Below are 24,502 nucleotides of genomic sequence, written 5' to 3'. Positions count from 1 at the left end.
TCCTAAATGGATGATCATCAATTATTTTTATAACGGGTTGGGAGCACAGTCAAGACCCATGCTCGACGCAGCATCAGGTGGAGCATATGGGCAAAGAGCTATGAGGAAGCCTATAATCTAATTGAACTGATGGCTACTAATGAATATCAATATCCAACTCAGAAATTGCCAATGGGCAAGGTAGCAGGAGTTTTTTAAGTGGATACAGCTACAGCTATCACTGCTCAACTAAAGGAGTTGTCTATGAAGATAGATTCTCTGGCTAACTATGGTGTTAATCAGATAACCAGTGTTTGTGAGCTATGCGATAGAGCAATGCGCTATATCTAGTAAATCAGCTCAGTTTGTGAGCAACTTTCAGAGATCGCAGCAACCAGTTCCAGACACTTATCATCCTAACAACTGGAATCGTTCTAACTTCAGATGGAGCAACAATCAGAATGTGATGCAACAGCTGTTCCAACAGTTTAGAAACGAGCAATTCAATCTTCTTGGTTTTCAGCAAAATTCGCACCAAGACAACAACTCCAACTTAATAACAAACTCATGGAGGTGTAGGTCTGTCTTCGACTGAAAAATCTGAATTGGAGGAGTTGCGGCTTATGTGCAAAAACCAGGCTCTTATATGCCAAAGCCAGGCTGTTTCTATCCAGAATTTGGAGAACCAAATAGGGAAAATTGCTAACGCCTTATTGAATCGACCACCAGGAGTGCTTCCTAGTGATACAGAAGCCAATCCAGGTGAGAGGGAAGTCGAAGAACAGGTGAACGCCATCACCTTGAGGTCTGGAAGGGTCACAAGTCCCCAAATTTAAGAAGATGAAGAGTCTGAAAATTCTGACAGGAATGTAGGTGCGTCTGCACCCTTGCCAATTCCAGAAAATGAGATTGCGGTTGAAGAAGAAGTGTAGAAGGAAGCAGAGGTGGAACCAAGGAAGACTACTGTGGAACACACTCCTCCTGAGGGTAATACAGGGGAGAAACAGATCTATCCTCCACCCCCTTTTCCTAAAAGGCCGCAGAAGAAGAAGTTGGATAAGCAATTTACTAAGTTTCTAGAGGTGTTCAAGAAACTTCATATCAACATACCTTTCGCTGAAGCTCTTGAACAGATGCCTAGCTATGCAAGGTTTATGAAAGGAATTCTCTCTCGGAAAGTGAAGCTCAATGACTTAGAGACCGTTGCTCTTACGGAGGAATGCAGTGTTGTGCTGCAACAGAAGTTGCCTCCAAAACTTAAAGATCCTAGAAGCTTCACTATTCCTTGCACTATTGGAAACTTGTCTTTTGACAAGTGTTTATGTGATTTGGGAGCTAGCATCAATTTGATGCCCTTATCTATCTTCAAGAAGCTTGGTCTACCTGATCTGAAACCATCATACATGTCATTGCAACTTCCATCGCTTATCCACGAGGTATAGTGGAGGATGTTTTGGTCAAGGTGGACAAACTTATCTTTCCTGCCGACTTTGTAATTCTTGACTCTGAGGAGGATAAGAAGATTCCCATTATCTTGGGGAGACCATTCTTAGCTACTAGCTGAACTATGATCGATGTGTAAAAAGGAGAGTTTATGATGAAGGTTCACGATCAAAAGGTCATTTTTAATGTGTTCAAGGCAATAAAGTTACCCACATCTAAAGAGGAGTGCTTTAAAGTAGAGTGGGTAGAATCTGTCGTGAATTCGGAACTTGAGCAATTGCCAAAGTCAGAGACCTTAGAGAAATCCTTAATGGGGAAATCAGTTATTTATGACAAGGAAGGAGCAGAGCAACTGCAGGTTTTGAATGCACCTTCATGGAAGAGGAAGTTGGATATGCCATTCGCTTCTCTTGGGTTAGTAGAGCTGTAAATTTCTCAGGAGCGTCTCGCACCGTCTATTGAAGATTTTTCCACACTTGAGCTTCACCCACTACCAGATCACCTGAGTTATGCATTCTTAGATGCACCACATGATAAGGGCTTGAGATATATTTTTGATGATGTAGAGGGTAGCCGAACGAATCTTCCAGTGCCTACAGAGGGTTCTTCTCATGTGCAGCAGGTAGTTAATAGGACTGGTGTTGGTGATGACCAATACAGGCGAGTAATTAGGCGTATGGAGGCCATGCACGACATTCATCGTCATTTTGCTGCAGATTTGACACAGGCTTTAGGCACTATTTTCCGAGCCACTAGTGTCGAGGTTGATTGACCACCTGATCCTCCACCCGAAGAGGGTGATCTTTCTGATGACTACGTATGCCTGAAATCCTTACTATTGCCTTCAATGAGGACATTGAAAATTTTAAGTTTGGGGGTGATAATGTAAGGATTAGTTTGTGTGTGTCCATATAGTTCATATAGATTCATGTTGCATATCATTGTATTTCATTCTTAGTGTTGCATGATTGTTCATATATGATATATTTGTTTATTTTTATATGATTTCATATAGTTGAATTTGCATGCATATTTAGCATGATCCCTTAAGATGAACTATGCTATTTGATAAGTTGATGTTGATTTGAGTGTGGTGATGACGAATAGAGGATGTTTAAGTCTTAATGAATTGATTTGCATGCCAGAAACAAATTTTCACAAAGTCTTATTGGGTTGCTTTTGATCTAGATCATGATCATACTTGTTTGTTGTTGAGATTTAATCACTTGGTTATATTTATAATTTGTGATATTCTCGTAATGACATAAAAATACTGATTTTTTTATCTAGAGAGAAACTTGGATTTCATTGCTAGTTGTTGTAAGGCTAGGCTTCAAATGGCTAGTAGCCGACTCATATTTTTATGAGTAGTCTAGGGTTGAATGAGATGGAGCAAAACACACTCATTCAGAAATTGTTGAAAAAAAAGAATAAAAAAGAAAAAAAAAAGAAAAAAGAAAAAAAAGTATGTGTTTATGCATAATTGATCAAGAGTGAGCTTTTTAATACTTGAGTTATTAAGTTCTAGGGGACTTTGTGCCTAGTGACCTAAGGCTTTTATAGTTTGGGATCTGCTAACCTAACGCTCGCTACATGGGTATTATTACATAAGTCTTTTGGGACCTCATTCATTGCACGGTCAAATAAGCATATTATTATGTGTTCAATAATAGCATGAATCCTTGTATAACTCTAGTAGGAAGGAGGTGTTGTGAGTAATTATGCGTTTAACATCTATGATGAAAGATAAGTTATGGTTATTGATCTAGTTTCGAGAGTATATCTGTTAAGCATCCATACACGAACGTTCTGGTTTGTGAGTTGATTTGTGAGATTTATTCGAACTCTATTTTGAGTTATTGCATTCTTAGAGGCGTGGCTTATTCATTTGGTTATGGTTGTTCTGAGGGGATAGATTGTATTATCATTTAGTTGCATTCACGTAGTTGCATTCATGCATTAGGTTTATTTTATAGTTTTGTGTCTGTTTATGCTTGAGGACAAGCATCGATTCAAGTTTGGGCTATGTTGAATGGCATTTATGAGACTTTATTATACTATAATAAGCTTTGAATTGATGCATTTGTACTCAAGTTGTTATGTGTTTTAATGTGTTTTCTAGTGTTTTTGAATTTCAGGCACTATTCAGGTAATCAGGTGAATTAGCATTGTTTTGGTGCTAATATGGTGTCCAGGTGGTGTTGGAATAAAAGCTCGTGGAAAGCTGGCTCGAAGCAGCAAGATTTAAGAAGAAATCTGAGTTTTTCCCAGAAGGACGGCACGCCTGTGCTGTGATAGCGCGCGGCCGTGCCAGGGTTCCAGAAATGCAGAGCGCCGCACGGGCGCGCCAGGGTTCCAGAAATGCAGCGCGCCCATACTGTGGTAGCGCGCTGCCACGCAGAGGCCGAATTTCAGAATCCTATTTCTACTACAATTCTAAAGGGGAAGGCTTCCAGATTGTTGATGGCTGCTATATAAATAACTTTAGGTCGTTTTTAATATATATCAAGTCCGAGACGGACCAGAGCGCAAGGAGAAGACGGCAAGAGACCTTTAGCACAATTCAACAAAGGCGAAGACGATCTAGTTTATTCTTGTGAATCTTGTTTTGAGTTGTAATTTGGATGCTTGTTTCTTGTTTTGCTGAACCTATACTCTTGTTTGTACTTGGTTTTATTTATTCGTATAAGGACTACATTTGCTATATCATATTTTCATCGGAACCCACGTTGATGATGAGTTTGATTATGGGCTAATCATTATCGTGGGGTTCTAGAGGATTTATTATGGATTTCTTTAGTTAAATTATTTGATGCCTTAGTATGTGGTGATTGTATGATATCCTAGTATTGGTTGTACATATTCATCTTATGAGCGTCGCGAACTTATAATATTGTGTGTTAATTCTTAATGACGCGAAAGTGAATTTAAGGATTTAGAACTTGCCATGCTAGCATAGGTTCATGTATTTGTTATGCATGATTCGTAGGTAATTTTAACCATCTTACTTTCCCTATGTAATCAAGATAGATAACTTGTGCATAAATCATTATGTTGTCAACTTCTATAGAGATTTAGGGTCTCAATATAATTGGTGCCTATTCAGCTTCTATCTCTTTTGTAGATGTCTGGTAGAATGGTACTCGTGCAACGAAAGTTGGCGTTTATCAGTTTCGTGTTGTCTGATTAGTGTCATCACCATTGCATGCTAAGGTTAAGAATAATAAAGCTATTGAATGAAGTATTTAATGAAGTTAGAATCCCATGCATGTTTGTCATATATATCAATTCAGTCAATCTTATTCTCGTAGTTATAATTGTTAGCATAATTCTTAGTTATAAAGAATCTCAATTTGTTATAGTCTTAGCATTGGATAATAACCATAGATTGTTGATTAGGTGCATAAGTTAGATAGTTAACCGATACAGTCTCTGTGGGAACGAACTAAAAAAGATTCTATACTACTTGCGAACTCATATACTTGTGTGTATTATTAGTGCGTGTTTAGTGACTAACAGTTACCATGCATGTTTACTTCGAATTTTTGCCATAAAATGCTAAGTGATGGCTCGACTTGTGATGTGTTACTTTGCTTGTCTTTATAACTGGTTTTCATGCTTAAGGAATTATAAATGAACCTTATATGTTGATAATCAGTAGGTGTAAGTTTATGTTAAGACTTGCCTTGGTTGTTTGTTGATTTTTTTTGGAGTAATGTTGGGAGTTAAGGTGGAAGGAATCGCATTAGTCTTAGTTGGGCAGAATTTTGTACTAGAAGTTTCGGTCATTTTAGATAAGTTTTTGTAAGGCCTTGGTAAGCCTGAAATTAGGGGAGTTGGGACTTGGTTCATACTTGAATCCAGTAGCTTTAGAATCAATAAAAGCTTTCATTTGGTTGGGTGCACACATACAAACCCGAGAGCAGCTCAGAATAGGGTAGATTTGAGTAAACATGACTTTTGATTGATTATCATCATATCATAGGTTAGGCCTTCATGGGGCCTTGGTCTAAAAAGATATAATGAAGTCTTAGGAAGCTTAAGCAAGTCATTAAAACTAGTAATTGAACTAGATAAATGAGTTTTAAGTAGGTAAAAATAGGGCAGTTTGGAAATTAGGGGAGGCAGTTTTGTGTCAACTTCTACTTAAGGCCTAGGGAGGCCTGAGTGAGGCCTTTGAGACATTCCAACTTTGAGTGTCAGTTTAGAGTCTTAATATCCTTTGCGAGTTGGTTTGGAGTTTAAGGCCCAAGGTGGAGATACCTTATTTCCACCAAAACACCAGAGAGTCACCATTAGAGTTGCCTTTGGAAACTTTAGAGAAGTGCATTGCATTTGTGTATCTTTTAAGTGAGGCCTTGATGTCAAAACAATTTCTGAAGTTAGATTAAAGTCATAAGAAGTAATAGGATTTATAATATAGCAAAGGCCCAAGATAGAACTTTATATTTTTGCCAAGGCACACAATTGGTGCCAAAGTGTACATTCGGTTGGTTAAGTAGTGTGCATTGCACTTAGGAGTTATTTGAAGTGAGGCACAAGTGTGCCTTACTAAATCTAGGTTGAGTTGAGGTCTGTAAAGGAGAATTAGGATTATTGATCATGATATTTGTATATTATATGCTTAATTGCTTAAGTGACTAAGGTAGTAAATAAAGTCTAGGTATGTACTATTAATTAAGTGATAAATGCCATGCCATTTCTTGCTATGTGTTATGTTGATTATGTGATGCATATATTACTTATAATTAGTAAAGTTTAAGTGTTTATATATATATGTGTGTGTATATGTGTATATATATATACTTGTAATGTACGCGTAAGGGTAGTTAGTAAGCATCGTAACGAGTATACTATTTATTATAGGTTTAAGTAGTTGGCCAGGAAAGGAGCCCATAGATGATTCCATACAAGTGCTCAATAAGCGTAGCCAGGCAAGTGGACTCTCGACTTATCTCTATAATTTTGTTTCTTGTGATTTAATACCCTGTGAATGCATGACTACAGTTTTAATATAATTAAATAGTCCCTGACATCACCTAATGATTAGATCTTGGATTTAGTTAACCGCTTTCATACTTGGATTGACCCTTTTTCATCACATATTACCTCATACTCTCATGGATACCCTACAATAGTCCCTTAATATATCATATGAAGCCTAAACCCCTCACAAATTCGAATTATTTCTTTGGGAACCCTGATCTTAATAACATTCCCTCAAATTTAGAAAACTTCTCAATTGAACCTTGACAAGACCAACCCTTGTTATCTTATCCTTGATCAAGAACCCTTTGGAATTAAAATGAATTGATTAAAAGGAATTGGATGGTATGTTCTGTTAAGACTAAGGCGCGAGTCACTGTTAAAACATCAGTAGCAGGGAGCCTGATGGTTTTATATGGCCAATGTGTGCCGAGGATCCTCAATAGTTATGAATCACTTGTTATGTGGTTCGGAATTTTGATGTGGGTTGATGACCCCTCATCGCTCATAGCGCTGTGAGATTTCCAATTCCATTCACTTATATAAAAATTTTGATCTTTTATTTGAGATTTTCTATTGTTGATTATCTTCTTTTATCGTTTTATTGAGTATATGATGCATTGTTATTCACTATTATTCACTTGCTGAGCGTTTTGCTCATTAATTTTGTTATTAATGTTATCCCTTTAGTGAAACCCGAAGATGGTTCGTTTAAAGAAAACCGCGCGTAAGACTTCTGGGGACTCGGGGTATGCCTATTGTCAGATGTTGGAGCAGGTGGGGAACTAGTAGTTCCCTAATTTTTATAAACTTTGGGTTTAAAATTTGGTAGTAATTTGACTTAAGATATTTTGATCTGTAATAATAAAGATGTTAGATGTTGTCCAAACTAATTCTTGTGGGTCCAGGGATTGTGGTTAAGGCTTATAGCTTTAATATTCTATCTATTCTATAGTACTTTATTGTTTAATTAATATTATGCATATTTTTGCAAGTTAGTAGTGTGGGTCCGTGACAGGTTGGTATCAGAGCCACAGGGTTGAGTCACTGAACAATATAGGATAAATGAATATAAGATAGGAATTTAGAGGAAATGATGAACTTAGATCATTTGGGTTTTGGGATGTTAGAATCTATAGGTTTTCTAACCCTTTTAATTATAATCGCGTATATATGTATATAACTATTTGACAGGCATCATCCTCATCGACTCCCGGATTCCCTACTACCGTGCCATTCCCTCTTGACGAGCAGATGGTAATGATGGTTGATCGACTGGAAGGCGAGAACGCAAAACTTCGACGTAGGGTGGACCAGTTGTACCGCGAAAACTTTGATGACGAGCCCAACCGATCCCGATTGATAGCAGGCTTGAGGAGATCATCCAGATGGCTGAGGACTGATTGGCACTGATGATTCCATACCGTGAGAGAGAGAGAGTCAGATCACTCTTACTTCCATTGCCGACGAGCTCCACCGAGTGATTAGCCGTCTCCGTGCCCGTGTTCCCCCACCATCCTCTTAGATTATCATATAGTCTACTTATTTCCAGCATCATTGATGATTAGTACTTTGATTTCCATTTGTACCTTGTACCCGGATTGTTTCGGGAAGACTTTATTTGTACTTTATTTCCTGTTCGTACTTTATTCGCACTTTTCATTTGAACTAATGTTAATTTCACACTTTTATTATCTTTATAATATTGTCATCTCATTACCATGATATATGCTTGCTTAGATAGAATTTTTTTGTTTAAATCTTGTTGACCCCTTTAGAACTTGATCATGTTTAATCTTTCCCTAAGATATCCCTTGAATAAGACCTTATTACTTGATATTTACCCTTATTATAACCTGTGTATGCAAATTTGAACAGTGAATAAACCTTTCTTGTCTATATTCAGAAACATGCCTCCTCGTAGAGCTTGCAACACCAATACCGGGGATCGTGAAGATCCACCACCCAACTTGGCTCAACTTATGCAAATACTTCACCAACAATCTGTTACCCTTGCTCAACAATAACAACTCCTTCAGCAATAACTTCAACAACAACAATAACCACCTCCACCACCACCAACCCCTACCACTTTCAAATCATTCCAAGCTGTGAACCCACCGGAGTTTTTTGGAACTCAAGACCCTGTAAGACCCTGTAGAAGCTCAATCTTGGCTTAAAGAAATGGAGAAAACTTTCACGCTAGTTGATGCAAGTGAAGAAAAGAAGGTCGAATATGCGTCTTATTTTCTGAAAGGCGAAACGAACTATTGGTGGGAGTCAGCCCGTGCTTTAGAAGAAGAAGAAGTTATCACTTGGGGTAGATTCAAGAAGATTTTCTTAGACAAGTATTTCTCGAGGTATATGCAGACTCAAATGGAATTGAAGTTCTTTGAATTGAAGCAAGAAGGAATGACTGTGGGAAAGTACGAGAAAAAGTTCACTGAATTGGCTAGGTTTGTTGGAGATTATGTGGACACGGATAAAAGAAAGCGAAGAGGTTTCAACGGGGATTGAAGCCTTGGCTACGAAGCAGAGTGGTTGCTTTTGAATTGGCCACATATGCTGAAGTGGTACAGAAGGCAATGGTAATTGAAGGAGAAAGCGATCAAAACTTGAAGGAGAAAGAGAGTAAGAAAAGAAAGTTTGGAAGCAATGGTGAAGGATCGGCTCGAGGGAGCCAAAGTGGCAATAATTTCAAGAAGTTTGGATTCCAGAACCAGGGAGGACCCCGAAGCTTTAAGAAGGGTGATAATAAGAGTCAGAAGAATAGGATTCAAGGGCCAAGCGGTCAAAGATCCCAGCAAGCAACAAATCCAGAGTGTAAATTCTGCAACAAGAGACACATAGGTAACTGCAATAAGGCTTACATTATTTGTTACAAGTGCAATTCGAAAGGTCATTATGCGAATGAGTGCCAGAACCCGAAGCTTTCTGTTACATGCTTCAAGTGTGGAAAGACCGGTCATATGTCTAGGGATTACAAGACCCCCTGAAATAACAAGTTGATGCAATTGACAACCTCCCTTTACAATCAAACAATGACATCTTTTGTTCCAACTCTTCAACTACCTTCAAATCAACCTTTTGAATCTACAACTTCAGTGTTCCCTCCTTCCTATCCTGCTCAGGCCAGGACATTCAACATGAATATCAAGGATGCTGTTCAGAGTTTTAAAGTTGTGGCAGGTACGCTTTCTATCAACAACATCAACGCTAAAGTGTTATTTGGTTCCGAAGCTACTAGATCTTTCATATCTGAATCTTTTGTTGGCAAGTTAAATTATGAAATTGAACCGTTAGTTGAACCTCTATCTATCATTGTGGCTAATCAAGAACAAGTATCTGTTAAAAGTATTTGCCCTTGGTGTAAAGTAGAGATTTCAGGCTATAGTTTCCCTGCTTCCCTTATACCTTTTCAACTAGGAGAATTTGATGTTATATTAGGAATGGATTGGTTAGCAGAATATGGTGCTCAAATAGATTGTAAGAAGAAGAAAGTGATTCTTAAGTCCCCTCAAGAAAAGAAATTAGAGTTTATAGGGCAGAAACAAGTTAAAACATTTTTGACAATAATTCAAGCTAAAAAGTTGTTAAGACAAGGGTGTGAAGGGCATTTGGCTCATGTAATTGATAGATCTAGGGAGACGCTGAATATAGAAAATATCCCGATAGTTAGCAAATTTCCTGATATATTTTCGGATGAACTTCCAGGATTACCGCCTGATCGTCAAATTGAGTTTTCTATCGACTTAGCACCTGGCGTGGAACCTGTATCGAAGGCACCTTAGCGTTTGGCACCAGTAGAAATGAAGGAATTGGCCAAGCAACTACAGGATTTGTTGGATAAAGGAGTTATAAGGCCGGTGTATCTCCGTAGGGTGCTCCAGTTCTGTTTGTGAAAAAGAAAGAAGGAAGCATGAGACTGTGCATCGACTATAGAGAGTTGAACAAATTAACAATTAAGAGTAGGTACCATTTACCTCGTATTGACGACTGGTTTGATCAACTTAAAGGAGCAACTTACTTCTCGAAGATTGACTTACGATCGGGATATCATCAGTTGAAGATTAAGCCGGAAGACATACCAAAGACTGCTTTCAGAACCAGATATGGACATTACGAGTTTTTAGTTATGGCATTCGTATTGACAAATGCGCCAGCCACCTTTATGGATTTGATGAACCAAGTATTCAAGGAGTATTTGGACAAGTTTGTCATTGTGTTTATTGACGACATTCTAATACACTCAAAGACCGAGGAAGAAAATGCTGAACATCTGAGAATAGCTTTGGAGACTTTAAGAAACGAGAAGTCATATGCCAAGTTTTTTAAGTGTGAATTCTGGCTGAGAGAAGTTCAATTTCTAGGATATATTGTCGGAAGTGAAGGTATTTGAGTTGATCTAGCAAAGGTAGAAGCTGTAATGAATTGGGAAAGGCCGAAGACCCCGACTGAAGTTAGAAGTTTCATGGGATTGGCCGGATATTATCGAAAATTTGTGAAGGATTTCTCGAAGATTATAGTATCATTGACAAAGTTAACCTGAAAGAATGAGAAGTTTGAATGGACGGAGAGTTGTGAAAAGAGTTTTCAGGAATTGAAGCAAAAGTTAGTCACCGTCAAGATTCAGTGATGATCAAGGAGACTTTGTAATATTCAGTGATGCGTCACACAAAGGATTGGGATGTGTTTTAATGCAACACGGGAAGGTGATAGCCTACGCGTCAAGAAAACTTAAGCCTCACGAGAAAAGGTACCCAACTCATAACTTGGAATTGGCTGCAATTGTATTTTCTTTGAAGCTATGGAGACATTACCTATATGGAGAGAAATGTGAGATATATACGGATCTCAAGAGCCTGAAGTACATTTTCACTCAAAAGGAATTAAACATGAGGCAACAAAGATGGTTGGAGTTGATTAAGGAGTACGATTGCACGATCAATTATCATTCTGGGAAAGCGAATGTAGTAGCGGATGCTTTAAGTCGCAAGGAGAGATTGAATATGTTGACTATGGCCCAAGAGTTACTGAAGAAATTTGAGAAAATGGGAATTGAGATTCGAGTTCCAAGTGCACCTACAGAAATGATTTGTACGATGACATTTCAACCAGAATTATTACAAAAGATTAAGAAGTGCCAAGAAGAAGTGATGAATCAAAGGATGAATGAGTTGACTGGAGAAGAGATTTGCACTCAAAAAGACAACCAAGGAATTCTAAGATTTTGATCAAGAATTTGGATACCGAATGTGGAATAACTGAAGAATGAGGTTTTGAAGGATGCTCACAACTCGGAATTTTCTATTCACCCGGGAAGCACAAAAATGTACCAAGATTTGAAATAGAAATTTTGGTGGCCGGATATGAAGAAGGAGATTGCACAATGGATTAGTAGATGTTACACTTGCCAGAGGGTAAAAGCCGAACATCAGAGACCGATTGGGCTACTTCAACCCTTAGAGATACTGAATGGAAGTGGGAGCACATTGCCATGGAATTTATAGTTGGATTATCAAGGAAAAACTCTAATCACGACGCTATTTGGGAAATAATTGATCGATTGACTAAGTCGGCTCATTTTCTACCGATCAATGAGAGATTCTCAATGGACAAGTTGATTCATATGTATCTAAAGGAAATTATCACTCGCCATGGAGTTCTAGTATCTATTGTGTCGGATAGAGACCCTCGTTTCAACTCCAGATTTTGGAAGCAATTCCAAGAACATTTGGGAACTCAACTCAAGATGAGCACTGCCTATCACCCACAGACGGATGGACAAAGTGAGCACACGATTCAGACCATAGAAGACATGTTGAGATCTTATGCTTTGGACTTCAAAGGAAATTGGGATGAACATTTATCTTTGGTAGAGTTTTCATATAACAATAGCTTTCATGCTAGTATTGGAATGCCCCCGTACAAAGCTCTTTATGGAAGGAAGTGTAGATCACCTATTTATTGGGATGAAGTTGGAGAGCGAAAGGTAATTAGCCCCGAACTGATTCAACAAATGAAAGAAGCGGTAGATTTAATTCAAAATCGATTGATCGCGGCTCAGGATAGACAACAAAAGTATGTTGATCCACACAGAAAGGACGTAGAGTATGAAATAGGAGAAACCATTCTGTTGAAAGTATCACCCTGAAAAGGGATCGGTAGATTTGGCAAGAAAGGAAAGTTGAGTCCAAGATTTGTCGGACCTTTTGAGATTTTGGGTAAAGTTGGAAAAGTGGCATACAAGTTGGCCTTACCGCCTCAAATGCAGCTCATTCACAACATTTTTCACGTATCATTGCTTAAAAAGTTCAACCCCAACACCAAATGCATCATAGAGAATGAACCAGTAGAGATTGAGCCATATTTGTCTTATGTCGAGCAGCCGATTAGCATTTTAAATAGAAAAGATAAAGTGCTTAGGAATAGAATAGTTCCTTTAGTTAAAGTTTTATAGAGAAATCCCAAAGTTGAAGAGTCAACATGGGAATTAGAAAGTGATATGTTAGATAAGTATCCTCGTCTATTTGCTTAGATTCTGGGGATAGAATCCTTTAAGGGGGGAAGGTTGTAACGCCTGTAAATATTTGATATAGTGTAATATAATATTCCGTTTCGTGCACTATATAAAATTTTCAAGTAATAGATGTCAGAAATTATGTGAATTCAATATGTTCGTATAATTCTTCGTTGTGTGGCATTGCAAACATTGTTAAATTATTTATAAGCGTACGCAAGAAAATTTTGTTACGCAATTAATTAATGTTTGAGTTTATCACGTTTAGATAATAATAGTTCCGATTAGACGATAAATGATAATTCATATGATAGCGGCTTAGAATAAAATTACTTGCACTTTTTTATGTGGCTTAGAGTTGTTAATCCTATTTTTATGTGGCTTATATATTAGAGTATTAATTTTAGAAAATTCTTTTAATATATATTCTTGTTCAAAATTTTTGAAAATAATTTTATAAAACTTCTAAAATCTTATAGTATTTATGGTATTAGTTTTGTGATTTATGGAGTTGTATTTTATTTACTAAAATCCATTCTTATCATACTTTTATTAATTAATAGATTACTAGTATACCCTTACATGCATTTTAGCTTATAATAGAGTCCAAGACTAAGACCGTAACCTCCAACCCCACTAACTTGCTGGTTTACTTCTTTAACCTTGCATGCAATCTTGTCACAACTAGCAAGAGGGACATTTATGTAAATACTCCACTCCACTACCATTTTTAGTAACAAAACCAAGTGGAAGCACTCATTATTCACCACACCTCCACTTAAACACCTCACCCTCTGCTCTCCTCTCTCCCTCTCAGCCGAAGCACACCCCCACCCCACTCTTGCCATTTTTCTTCACTTCTTTTCATTTTATTTCACTTCTCAAGTTAGTCAAGCCAAGATCTTCATCATCTAGTAGAGTAGATTCATTTTGAGGTGAGTTTTGTGATGCATGTTGAAAAAGCCGAAGTTGAGGCCTTGGTTCTTGTGAACTCAAGGTTGCAACCATGGTGGCTTATAGAAATGAGCAAGATGTAATCTTGGAGAGGTGTTACACTTCTATTTTTCTAAGTCATAATCTTGTTCATAAACATTTGGCAATGATTTCTTAAGAGACGAATGTTTATAGTGTTGATCTTGGGTAGTTTTTTTTAAAAATGACCATGCATGTTATTTTTGAAAGTCTTGCTCTTACAAATGTTGTTTTATCAAGTTTAAACTCTTGCATACCATTTTTCCTTCAAGATACATTAAGTTTAGCACTTGCATGTAGGATTTAGTACTTGCATGTTGGTTTACAAGTGGTTTTCGAAGTAAGAGACCATACTTATTGATTTTGTGCTTTGGTACTAGACTTGTATGAGATGCATGCTATGCTCTTTGTTATAAAAATGCTATATTAAGTATTCCATTATGATAAGTGATTATATTCAGTAGATATCAAGTGATTGTTTTGGATATATGGTTTGAATTTTTGTATAAAAACTCGAAGATGTGATATTGCCAATATAGTTATTCTTTTAACATCTTGATAATTGATTTTTGTGAGTTGCATGCCATGATTCCTTTGATAAAATGCTAGTTTAGGTTATGTATGATGAAATGAGCTTAAGTTCAGTAGGTGTCATGAAGTTACCATGCATATTTACTTCAAATTTTTGCCTTAAAATGCTAAGTGATGGCTTGACTTGTGATATATTACTTTGCTTGTATTTATAATTAGTTTTCATGCTTAAGGAATTGTAAATGAACTTTATATATTGATAATAAGTAGGTGTAAGTGTATGTTAAGACTTTCCTTGGTTGGTTGTTGATTGTTTTTGGAGTAATATAGGGAGTTAAGGTGGATGGAATCGCATTAGTCTTAGTAGGGCAGAATTTTGTACTAGAAGTTTAGGTCATTTTAGATGAGTTTTAGTAAGGCCTTGGTAGGCCTGAAATCAGGGGAGTTGGGACTTGGTTCATACTTGAGTCCAGTAGCTTTAGAATCAATAAAAGCTTGTATTTGGTTGGGTGTGCACACATAAACCCGAGAGCAGCTCAGAATAGGGCATATTTGAGTAAACTTGACTTTTAATTGATTATCATGATGTCATAGGTTAGGCCTTCATGGGGAATTGGTCTAAATAGATATAATGAAGTCTTAGGAACTTAAACAAGTCATTAAAACTAGTATTTGAACTAGATAAATGAGTTTTAAGTTGGTAAAAACAGGGCAGTTTGGAAATCAGGGGAGGCAGTTTTGTTTCAACTTCTACTTAAGGCGTAGGGAGGCCTGAGTGAGGTGTGAAGTGAAGGCCCAAGGTGGAGATACCTTATTTCCACCAAAACACCCGAGAGTCACCATTAGAGTTGCCTTTGGAAACTTTAGAGAAGTGCATTGCATTTGTGTATCTTTTAAGTGAGGCCTTGATGTCAAACCAATTGCTAAAGTTAGCTTAAACTCATAAGAAGTCATAGGAGTCAGAATATAGCAAAGGCCCAAGGTAGAACACTATATTTTTTCCAAGGCACACAATTGGTGCCAAGGTGTACATTCGCTAAGTTAAGTAGTGTGCATTACACTTGGGAGTTATTTGAAGTGAGGTACAAGTGTGCCTTACTAAATCTAGGTTGACTTGAGGTCTGTAAAGGAGAATTAGGAGTATTGATCATGATATTTGTATGTTATATGGTTTATTGCTTGAGTGACTAAGGTAGTAAATAAAGTCTAGGTATGTATTATTAATTAAGTGATAAAATGCCATGCCATTTCTTGCTATGTGTTACGTGGATTATGTGATGCATATATTACTTGTAAATTAATAAAGTTAAAGTGTATATATATATGTGTATATGTGTATATATATATTCTTGTAATGTACGCGTAAGGGTAGTTAGTAAGCGTTGTAACGAGGATACTATTTATTATTGGTTCAAGTAGGAGGTCAGGAAATGAGCCCATAGACGATTCCATACAAGTGCTCTGTAAGCGTAGTCCAAGCAAGTGGACTCTCAACTTATCTCTATAATTATGTTTCTTGTGATTTAATACCCTGTGAATGCATGACTATAGTTTTAATAGAATTAAATAGTCCCTGACATCACCTAATGATCTTGGATTTAGTTAACCGCTTTCATACTTGAATTGACCCTTTTTCATCACATATTACCTCATACCCTCATGGATACCCTACAATAATCCCTTAATATATCATGTGAACCCTAAACCCCTCACAAATTTAAATTATTTCTTTGGGAACCCTGATCTTAATAACATTCCCTCAATTTTAGAAAACTTGTCACTAGAACCTTGACAATACCAACCCTTGTTATCTTATCCTTGATCAAGAACCCTTTAAAATTAAAATAAATTGATTAAAAGGAATTGGATGATATGTTCTGTTAAGACTGAGGTGCCAGTCACTATTAAAACATCAGTAGCAGGGAGCCTGATGGTTTTATATAGCCAATGTGTGCCGAGGATCCTCAATAGTTGTGAATCACTTGTTATGTGGTTCGGAGCTTTGATGTGGGCTAATCACCCCTTATCACTCATAGCGCTGTGAGATTTCCAATTCCATTCACTTATAAAAAAATATGATCTTTTATTTGAGATTTCATATTGTTGATTATCTTCTGTTATCATTTTATTGAGTATATGATGCATCGTTATTCACTATTATTCACTTGCTGAATGTTTTGCTCATTAATTTTGTTATTAATATTATCCCTTCAGTGAAACTCGAAGATGGTTCATTTCAAGTAAACCACGCGTAAGACTTCTGGGGACTCGGGGTATGCCTACCTTCAGATGTTGGAGCAGGTGGGGAACTAGTAGTTCCCTAATGTTTATAAACTATGGGTTTAAAATTTGGTTGTAATTTAACTTAAGATATTTTGGTCTGTAATAATAAAGATGTTAGATGTTGTCCAAACTAATTCCTGTGGGTCCAGGGATTGTGGTTAAGGCTTGTAGCTTTAATATTCTATCTATTCTATAGTACTTTACTGTTTAATTAATATTATGCAAATTTCTGCTAGTTAGTAGTGTGGGTCCGTGACACCTACTGTAGCCTATAAATATTCTAATTCTCCTGAAGCCGAAAAAGGGCGTATGCGTGAGAACACGAGAACACAGAAATGAAAATAACATCCTAGGGTTTGAATCTAAGGCAAACATTTTTCTCAAGGAGGCAACTAGGGTTTTGGATTTTCGGAGCTTTAAGGAGAGGTAAACCTTGGGAGATCGAATCCCACACTTCGTCCAAGGAGAATTGAGGAATACAGTAGAAGACGTGGATTTGAATCACTTGCGCCGTAGCGATTAAGGTTAACATTCTGTTCGAACTCTCTATAGAAATTCATATCGTAAAACACAGGGCCGAGATCTGTTATCCCAATAATGTATTATGCAAGCTCTACATTAAAGCAATTGTATTTGACAATGAAATATCACGATTTCAAAATATGCATATATATATATATCAATCATGCTTCCCAAAATATACATGCATATATATATATATATCGCAAGATTTTTGCTAACAATACTCAGGAAATTATCTCAAGATAACGTGCATATATATATGTATATCATCATAACAACACTAATACGGGTAGAAAACTTGCCTGAGCGTCCGGGGGTGGTAATGAGCTTAGGGTGGATCTGGTAACCTATAAACAACAATATAAGCTGAAATTAATCCTCGGTCGCTTAAGAAACTATACTTTACTCATACATACCTTAAAGCTCTCTTTGACTCTTAAAGGTTTACGTTAGTCGCTCGCGTACCCTCGGCTCCACCATTTTTTATAAAATTGAACATTAAACGTTTTAAGTCAAATTCTTCCCGATGACCTTACTAACTGCCTAAGAATCTTTACATATTTGTTACGTGTTTTGACAAGTCTTTGAGGGGTCTTAAACATGGTCCCAAAGTTATTCGAGGGGTGAGGATTCGCTCACGATACGCCGTTACTTAAAACGGTCATTCTTCATAAACTGCAAAATCGGATTAAAGCGATCCACATATCAAAACGATGCTTAAATCATAACCTATCTAATCATTGAAGTGGTGAGTTAATAGAAGTAGGTTTTAGAGTTCAAAATTTATGCACACAAACAGTTCTTATAAAAATGGGCATTTTGACGGCTATATATTAACGATTCCTAAAATTTAACGACACCAATTCACTCCATTCCAACAACAATCCAACCACATCTCAAGATCTAAACTTTTACAACTTGAACTAAGTCAAAACATGATCAAGAACATCCAACCCAATCAATCTCACTCATGGTTCAACAATCATAAAAATAACTTTAACAAATATTGAACATGCCTAATCTCTCATTTACTAATCAACCATCAAAACATCCATTTACAATCCTTAAAATATAAACTCAAAACTCATCAAATACAATCTTGAATACTAAGATTTAAGGAGTTTATACCTTCTTTGGAGTGTGGGTAGTCACTAATAAGCCTCTAGGAACCTCTAACTATCTCTACCATGCTTGGATCTTAAAGAAAACATAAGAAAGCAAAATGTTAGTTCTTGAAAACACTATTCATCAATAACTTTGACGAATTGTTTAGCTATGGAATCCTTGGTCTTGGCTTCAAACTTATATCATAACTAAGTAATGAATTATGGAAGCTAATGAAACAAACCTTTTAATTTTTGAAGGTATGTAGCTTGAGTTTTGAAAATTCTTTGCCTGCTTTTTTTGTAAAAGTCGAATGCAAATATATGGGGGAGAGAAGATGTAGTTTTGCTTGCTTGGTTTCTTTGGTAAATGAAATGAATGGCTTGGTTAATTCTTAACCCTGGTCAGTTGGTTTATTAAAACACTTGGCTAAGAATCAATCTTGGATAAATATATTAGCCAATGCTTGCATCATCAAGCTTACATCATCTTATTGCTACTTGTCCTCTCCTTGTGGTATGATGATGTCACTTATTTCTAATCCAGTTGATTAATCTCTCTTGCTTCTTGTACAAGCTTGTTTCTTGACCGTTTATTTGTTTTACGGTTCGCTTATCTCTCGTTCTCGTTGATCATTTGAGGGAACATATCCAAGATCTTGTTACTTGGGTTTCCCTAAACCTTTGTTATTATATTATATTTCTTTAATGATCCTCTATCATAATACATGAATTGAATTCATTTTAAAACCTATTGTCTTAAGAAAACTGGATACGTGCTAAGTGCTCATTCCAAATTATTTTCAAGTCTATTGCACAGACTCTCATCATAGCTTCTAGCGCTATAGATTTTGCTTCTCAATACCCACTCTTTTCCAGTCCGTAATCATACTATCTTCCATAGATAATACTATTTTGGCTATACATTCACTCGCTAGCGTTCTATAACCTTTTAATAAATGTGTCAACCTTAGTATCACGAACACATTTCAATTTCGGAAACCAATGCACTTATACTACTCCTTTCCTAGCTGCTTCAATATTTGAAAGCTTGATCAATCATATAGAAGTAAAAGAATTTTATTGAGAGATCACTATGATCAATGAACACTTGTTACATCACATAGTTAGTATAGAAGGGGGTTAGCCTTTAGTACTTGACAAGCAATTAAACAACATGTGGTATCCTACTAGGATTCTATCACATAGATAGATAGTCATTCGACAATACCTCCCCTTCTGGAATGGTTGTTCTTCTCAGTTTAAACGAAATTGAAAAGAAGAGAAAAAGAAAGAATTTAAGAGAATTATATAAAAATATTGTCACAAAATATCTAGCTTGGAATCTACCTCTAAATGATAAAGGTTTCTCAAAGGAGAACAAACTATCACATATACATATCAATATTAAGGATTATTGTATCGCATTTACATTGCCTGAATATTTTTGCTACTCCGTCCATCATTCTATGGACCCACGCTCTTGCTCAGTCTTATTAATAATTGAACTTGAAACTACCTCAATATCTAAAATTAAATCTAAGATTTCACACTCGACGTCATCACTACTAGAACCCTACGCTGTACCCCAACCTTCTTCGTATAGTAATACTACCCTTTGCCGATATAAAGGAATAAATAAGCAATAGGTAAATAATCGAATTACTGGTACTCAATCTCAACATCCATTACAATACAACTCTCACAATTTTTATCGTCTTATTATTCATAGAATCATTGCGGCATTACTGTAGTCCATCGCTAATCTACTGCAGTCATTTGCTTTCCTCGAGATCTTAATTACTAATCATACGGAATCCATAGCTATCGTATCAAAATTTTCTAAGGAGGCAACATAATCTCCATTCATGATCCATGTAAAACATTTTCTGAACTTGACGTCTATACGATATAAAGTAGATTAAATTACAGAAGAGCTTCAATCTAAGCAACAATAGCAGGTTAATACCATTACTAATCATATGTCCTCAATAGGAGAATGGAAACTCAAGGATTCATTTAGTCCCTTTTTTTTGGAACATGGCCCTGGATTTATCTCAAGGTAGGACCTTCTACGATGGGTAGCCCGCTCACAGCGATAACATGAATTAAATCTTTACCCAACTAATATCAGGGTTGAGTATTGCATAGTCGTTGGAAAGGAATGTAAATCTTCTACACCATAATATAACCTTCACGAATTTAACCAACATATCAATGTATTCCTTTGGCACAAGTGCCTATAATTGCTCTCTTATACTTAAGGTGTCGGCCACCTCATTGGCCTTTCCTGATAGTAATAGTTCCTTACAATCAATGTTTTTTGAATCATCTTCAACTTAATTTTCTACCTTATTTCCAATCACTGCTTATGTGAAAATGCTCTTCTTAAGTTCTGGTGAGTAAAAAAATATCGCCATCTTTTCATAAGTTATTTCCTTAGTCTTTAAATGTGAACATCATCACGGCCGACTCTCGATCATACTTAGGACATCTCTTATATTGGGTCCTTCTTGTTTTAACAAATCTCAACCGTCATTGGGTTGAACTATACTTTATTATGGCTTAACACATGCCTCACCTAGCATTATTATAATTATGTCATATTTCCTTTACCAAAATTTTTATTCTTGTGAACTTAAATATTACTTGTCTTCTTGTAAAATCTCCAATATTATCCTTAAATCATTCCTGATGTATTGCTTATAAACAGGGCATATCGAGATACCATCTACTAATCTACAACCATTATGTTCATAGAGTTCTGAAAACTTTCTCCACTGATCTTTAAAGATTGTTGTTACCTTAATCCTTCCAATTCATACTTTCAAAACTCATAATGTCCCTATTAAGGGTGAAATGCCAACCTTTATGCATTCCCCTATGGTTCATCTCAAGTTATCAAGGTTTTATCCTTAATTCCACCTTTAAAAAGGTACTTACACTCTTCCATTGATAAATCAAGTCATCTATCCCTGATAAGGGTATCTCATTCAATCATTCCCACCTCGATAATCTATACTTATTTTCATGGTAGCATCCTTATTCAAACCGAGGTCAATTCATTTGGCCTCCAAGAGGTAATAACGGTTATCCGCTTTTTTTGCCTGATTTGGTAATGGTAGCAAAGACGTTTTGAAAGATATTAGACGTGTTCAATCATGAAATTTTTCTTACTAAATCCTCATTTACTTTTGTTGTTTATTTCAACGGTCATCTCAATATTGGGATGTCTTTTATACCTCGCATCTCCCTTTTGGGTATCAATAACCTAAATTCTTGCTTTCTCATCTCCACAACCAATTTGTGTTTCCTTATTAATCCATCGATCTATCTCAAAGTTTCATCGAATACTCCCAACTTAAAGGGGATTAATTATATGTATCACTTATGCCTTCAAAACTTGATTTTATTTCATGATTAGTCACCATCACCCTGATAATGACACACTTCTCGATTTTTAATGCTAGGATTTCTTAGGGTTTCCACATACCTAACTCCCTTACTGCTCCTCAAATTCTACTCCCTTTATATGCCTTTATATTCCTTTCCCTTTTAGTCTTTTGGTTTTCATTTGTATTATAATGATTTCATGAACCCACATAGCCTAATAATTGACTTCAAATATCCTGTCATTCTAGATTTGTGTCCTTTAAAATGAAACTTGACAACTTTCGCCACTTAGATTCATAGTCCATCGTACTTGTTCGCCTTTGGTTTATCTCTAAATCTTCTACACTATTTTCAATTCTGTCTTATAACTTGGGAAATACTTTCCTCGAAATAATTGACGAGACCTTAACGAGTTCATTAAAACATCTATATCTATATCTTTTGCACCTCATTGATCATTTAGAATCTAAAATGGTTCGTCTACTCCTTTTAGCCGGGCTCTTGCCTCGACTAGGTCAGCTGTTCCTTGGAACTGTGAGAGCTTAAGTTATCCTAAAAGAATTTCCCACCGTATTGTTTCCTCAGGGTGGTGGGTGGGAATAATAGTCTAAATTTTGTTTAGGCAGGTCCATGAATTTTCCTCATAGGAGTACCTTCTTGGTTTCCCCTTTCTTGTTCGACTTATATTTTCTCAGTATCAAAGGTTTCATCCTTCTCCCCATAATCGAGGTCATCCTAAATGTTTTAATCCTCATTTTCCACTTTATTATGTTCTGGGTTCCTTCTATCTTGATTGTGACCTCCATGATTATCATACTCAGGGTTTTCCCTAATCTTATTCCTTGTGGTGGCATAATGCTTGGAAATTTTTTAAGAAACTCTTTAAATTGGTTTTACCTACTTTGCTTAAGTCTTTCTTTCGTACAGTCCTTACATGGTCGGAGAATATGAATTCCCCAATTTCTATATACTTCACGACACTCTTAAGTGTTAACGGTACAATCAATAATATGAATAACTTGCAATCTTATCACAAAAAAACTAATCTAAACTGAAAGAAATAAATATATACATAACCATTTGTTCCAGAGTACAACAACTAAATACATGAAAGAGAATTACATCCTCTGATATGATCTATCCCCAAAAGTATTACTACAGATAATCATCTAGTCAATCAAGACTAATAATTCATAACTAGGCTAATCCTTTAAAAGTGGTGTTGAATGAAAATTCTTGTCTGATCTCTCTAACTCTGCACACCATACTGGATCAAGGAATGCGGGCATGAATGACATTCCTAACCTCCTCCATTAAGGAGGTGATGAGGTCTAGGATAGTCTCAAGTAGAGCTAGATAAATCTGACCCTCAAGATGGCCTCTAGCTATAATTCGGGTGATAGCCTCAATCCTATCCATGCTATAAACTAATCATGCCGGGAGTACCTCGCCCTCACTCTTCGGTGTAGTAAGTCGATCCAACAACTCACTTCTAACATTACGGGCCTCAAACAGGCCGCCCAAAGTCATTCGATAATCGGCGATAAGAGAATCCTGAACGGTTGGATCTACCAGTCTATGGGTACAGGTGGTGCACATTTAGGGGACCCAACTTAATAACCAAGCATAACGTCAAGTGTCGGTGGTTCAGGAGATAAATATGGCATCTCCTGAGTAGGCGTTGGGCTTTATACACGGAAGGGAACATGAACTGGTGGAACCTCATGGATGTCTTCAAGAACATCCCGAAGAGGGTCTAATACTGGTATAACTGGTGCCACGGAAGGCCCCACTCCTTCTTCCCTTTTTAACTCTCCATCATATAGAGCTTCCATTGCAGCCATCCTAGCTCTGATAGTCGCCCTGACTACGGTCATCAATTCCTCAACAGTCCTCTCTTCATACTCATCAGGATCCTCCGCGGGATCCTCCTCATCAACCATCTCTTCTGGGATAACATCCTCAACCGTTATATTCTCAGCATGAACATTATCCGGTCCCTCATTAGGGTAGTCCATCAGATCCATAATTTGATCTCCAATATGTATAACATTGGCATCGAACCTCAGGGTTCGGTGCCCCGCTACCCTATACGATGAATTATGTTACTATCATGATATTTATAAGGGTTCCCGTAAGGGTTTTAACTATCTGTACTATGTTAGGTAGTCCGACTATGAACTTGGTAAGAGTTATTATTATCTTAGTGAACATATTATTTTATGGACGCATCATCTCTGAGGTTTATAACGCTTGCATCTGATACCATTTCTGTAACACCCCCAGATCCGGGGTCAGGAATCTGGGTTGTCACAGTCTTTCTTTCCATTAATATCACTTAACTTAAATTAAAAATAAATAACTACATGTTGTGACCCCGTAATAACACACACTCCACAACACATTATCCACAAATTATAAGTTATTACATTGAAAAAGGGTTTCTGAATAAATTTACATGTTCCTTGCCATTATAAAAATTCATAGATATACATAAGTTTGGTACATCAAAGGCCTAGCCTATTGGTAGTTGTCACCTTAGTCACAGCGGCATCAACGCCTACAGGAAACTGTAAATATTTCCTATCTGTTCACGAATTGGGAGCTTGGTCTTGTCCATCTCGTCTAGCTATTTTTGTGTGATGAATTTATAAAGCAAGGCGGAGCAACACAACCCACCAAATTAACATGTATATTACGATTAATAATACAATGTAACTTTATCGATGGTTTTTCTGAAAATCTTTGTTATGCATAAAAATAGTGCTTT

General features: G+C 36.7%; 1 protein-coding gene across 1 annotated transcript; it reads left to right on the top strand.

The window, feature by feature from the left end:
• The first annotated feature begins 9,449 nt into the window (after positions 1–9,449).
• LOC141679524 (uncharacterized) lies at positions 9,450–10,199 on the top strand. Its single transcript, XM_074486005.1, has one exon. The coding sequence runs from the start codon at positions 9,450–9,452 to the stop codon at positions 10,197–10,199; it is 750 nt and encodes a 249-aa protein (XP_074342106.1).
• The last annotated feature ends 14,303 nt before the right edge of the window (positions 10,200–24,502 follow it).

This window comes from Apium graveolens, chromosome 8 (genome assembly GCF_009905375.1).
Source record: "Apium graveolens cultivar Ventura chromosome 8, ASM990537v1, whole genome shotgun sequence".
NCBI classification, from domain to species: Eukaryota; Viridiplantae; Streptophyta; class Magnoliopsida; order Apiales; family Apiaceae; genus Apium; species Apium graveolens.
This window is presented reverse-complemented; position numbering and strand designations above follow the sequence as displayed.

Bases quoted from the DNA above. Each gene is read 5' to 3' on its own strand.
- LOC141679524 (XM_074486005.1), top strand. From the start codon at position 9,450: ATGACATCTTTTGTTCCAACTCTTCAACTACCTTCAAATCAACCTTTT.